This window comes from Egretta garzetta, unplaced genomic scaffold, assembly GCF_000687185.1.
Source record: "Egretta garzetta isolate BGI_Z169 unplaced genomic scaffold, ASM68718v1 scaffold425, whole genome shotgun sequence".
Lineage (NCBI taxonomy): Eukaryota > Metazoa > Chordata > Aves > Pelecaniformes > Ardeidae > Egretta > Egretta garzetta.
Window position 1 is genome coordinate 88,655 of NW_009259796.1, and position 1,772 is coordinate 90,426.

Genomic DNA, 1,772 nt, shown 5'->3' on the forward strand with positions numbered 1-1,772 from the left:
CCCGATGGGGGCCGCTGTCCAGGTGGTGCATCTCCAGACACTCCTCTGGGTAGGAGTGAGTGGGCACAAAGGCCGAGTGCCGGTAGGAGGGCAGCCGGCTGCTGCCACAGGGGTAAGAAGGCAGCATCTCCGTGTACTCCTCAATGGAGGCCACCGAAGACTGTGAGGGTGTCTTCTGGTGGGAGATGGTGGGCGAAGTGCCTGCAGAGTGAGTCCGCTTCCTGAATGCCTTCTCCAAGTCGGCAACCTCCTCGCTACCACGAGGACAGCACGGCGTGCTGGGGTAGCGGGGCTGCTGCTGCGGGTGGCAGGTGCGTGGGATGAAGTGGCCGTTGGGGGCTGCCAGGCTGCAGCATGAGGAGGTGGCCTTCCCCCCCATGCATATGTAGTTGAGCTCTTCATCGCCCCGAGCTGGTGGGGTGTGTCCCAATGAATCCGGGGTCACACTGCGAAAAGAGCTGCAAAAGTCACATGGGCTGGAACCATACTCATCAGAAGAAATAAATCCACCATCACTAGGGGAGCCAGAAACCGAAGCACTAGACCTTCGTGGAAACAGGCAGTCCGAGGTGGAGCCGTGGCCACTAGTGCTGCTGGACGACAGGCTGACTGGGCTGGTGGCTGAAGGAGAGCAGCGCGAGGAAGGCATTGGGATGGACCGGCTGTGGTTGAGTGGAGGATGGAGCCTGGAGTTGCCACGATGTCTATGCGAATGGGTCCGGTTGGCACTGGGACTAACTGGGCTACCATCCACAGAGGCAGGCCTCGACATCGTGCCTTCCCCATCACTTGACGCTCGAACCCGGAAAGAGCTGGGTTTGCCACCCGTACCTCCACCACCACCACCGGCAGGAGAGGTGGCTGTGACGCTCTCAGTTCTGGACCGGCGACTGAGCCCCACCTGGCTGGGTGGAGGGTTGTTGACATGATGCCTGCTGCGAAGGGGCACAGAGATGGGGTTGGAACAGTTTGAGGAGGACTGGCTCTTGCTGCGGGGCCGGAATTCCTCGCTCATGGCTCGCATGGCCTCCAGGATGGTTTCATGCATGTTCTGCGCCACCACCGAGTCATCCACCTGCATCCAGAACTCACCAGGCCCAGTGACAGCCGAGCGCCCCACCTCAATGAAGAAGAAGTTCTCCGAGTGACCACAGCGGCGGATATTGAGCAGCTGCAGCACCACAGCAGCCGCATCTGAATTCAGCTTCACAAAGCTGATGGTCTTGTTAGTCAGGCACAGGCGGTAGATGCCAATCAGGTTCTTTGTCTGGCCCAGGCCCTTAGGCTTCAGAATTACTTGCCAGACTTCCTTAAAAGCCGGGCCAGGGGCTACCTCGCCATAGCTGTCCTCACCTGCTTCCCCCAGTCCCGCATTGCTGCTTCCAAAGGTGACATCGCTGTGGTGGTGGTGGTGATGGTGATGGAGGTGGTGGTGGCCCTTGGCCCTGTTGTGCAACTGCAGCAGCGCTTGGTACCAGCTCTCCTGTTCAGGCTCGCTGTCGGCTGCAATGGCAAAGTGCTCGTCCTTGGTGTAGAGGGCCACCAGGTGCTTGTTCTTGGAGTCAGCCCGCTTGTTGATGTTGAAGCAGCTTTCTAGTGGGATGGAGCGCTTGGGGGCCCCTGACTTGTGTCTCCATTTCTTCTCATTCTCGTAATACTCCAGCCGGGCGGGTCCAGACTCGCTGGCTGCCCTCAGCACGAAAAAGCGTTTATGCATGCTCTTGGGTTTGCGCAAGTAACCCACCTTTCTGACATCTGAGAAAAAACCCTCG

General features: G+C 59.1%; 1 protein-coding gene across 1 annotated transcript in view; it reads right to left on the bottom strand.

Moving 5' to 3' along the window:
• Window position 1: 1 nt before the first annotated feature.
• The window catches only part of IRS1 (insulin receptor substrate 1), a gene marked incomplete at its 3' end in the record, with an annotated part of 2,155 nt that continues 384 nt past the window's right edge, over window positions 2-1,772 (bottom strand). Inside the window, exon 2 of the mRNA XM_035895210.1 lies at window positions 2-1,768. Within this exon, the coding sequence (XP_035751103.1) occupies window positions 2-1,768 (1,767 nt within the window). The remainder of the gene's footprint in view (window positions 1,769-1,772) is intronic.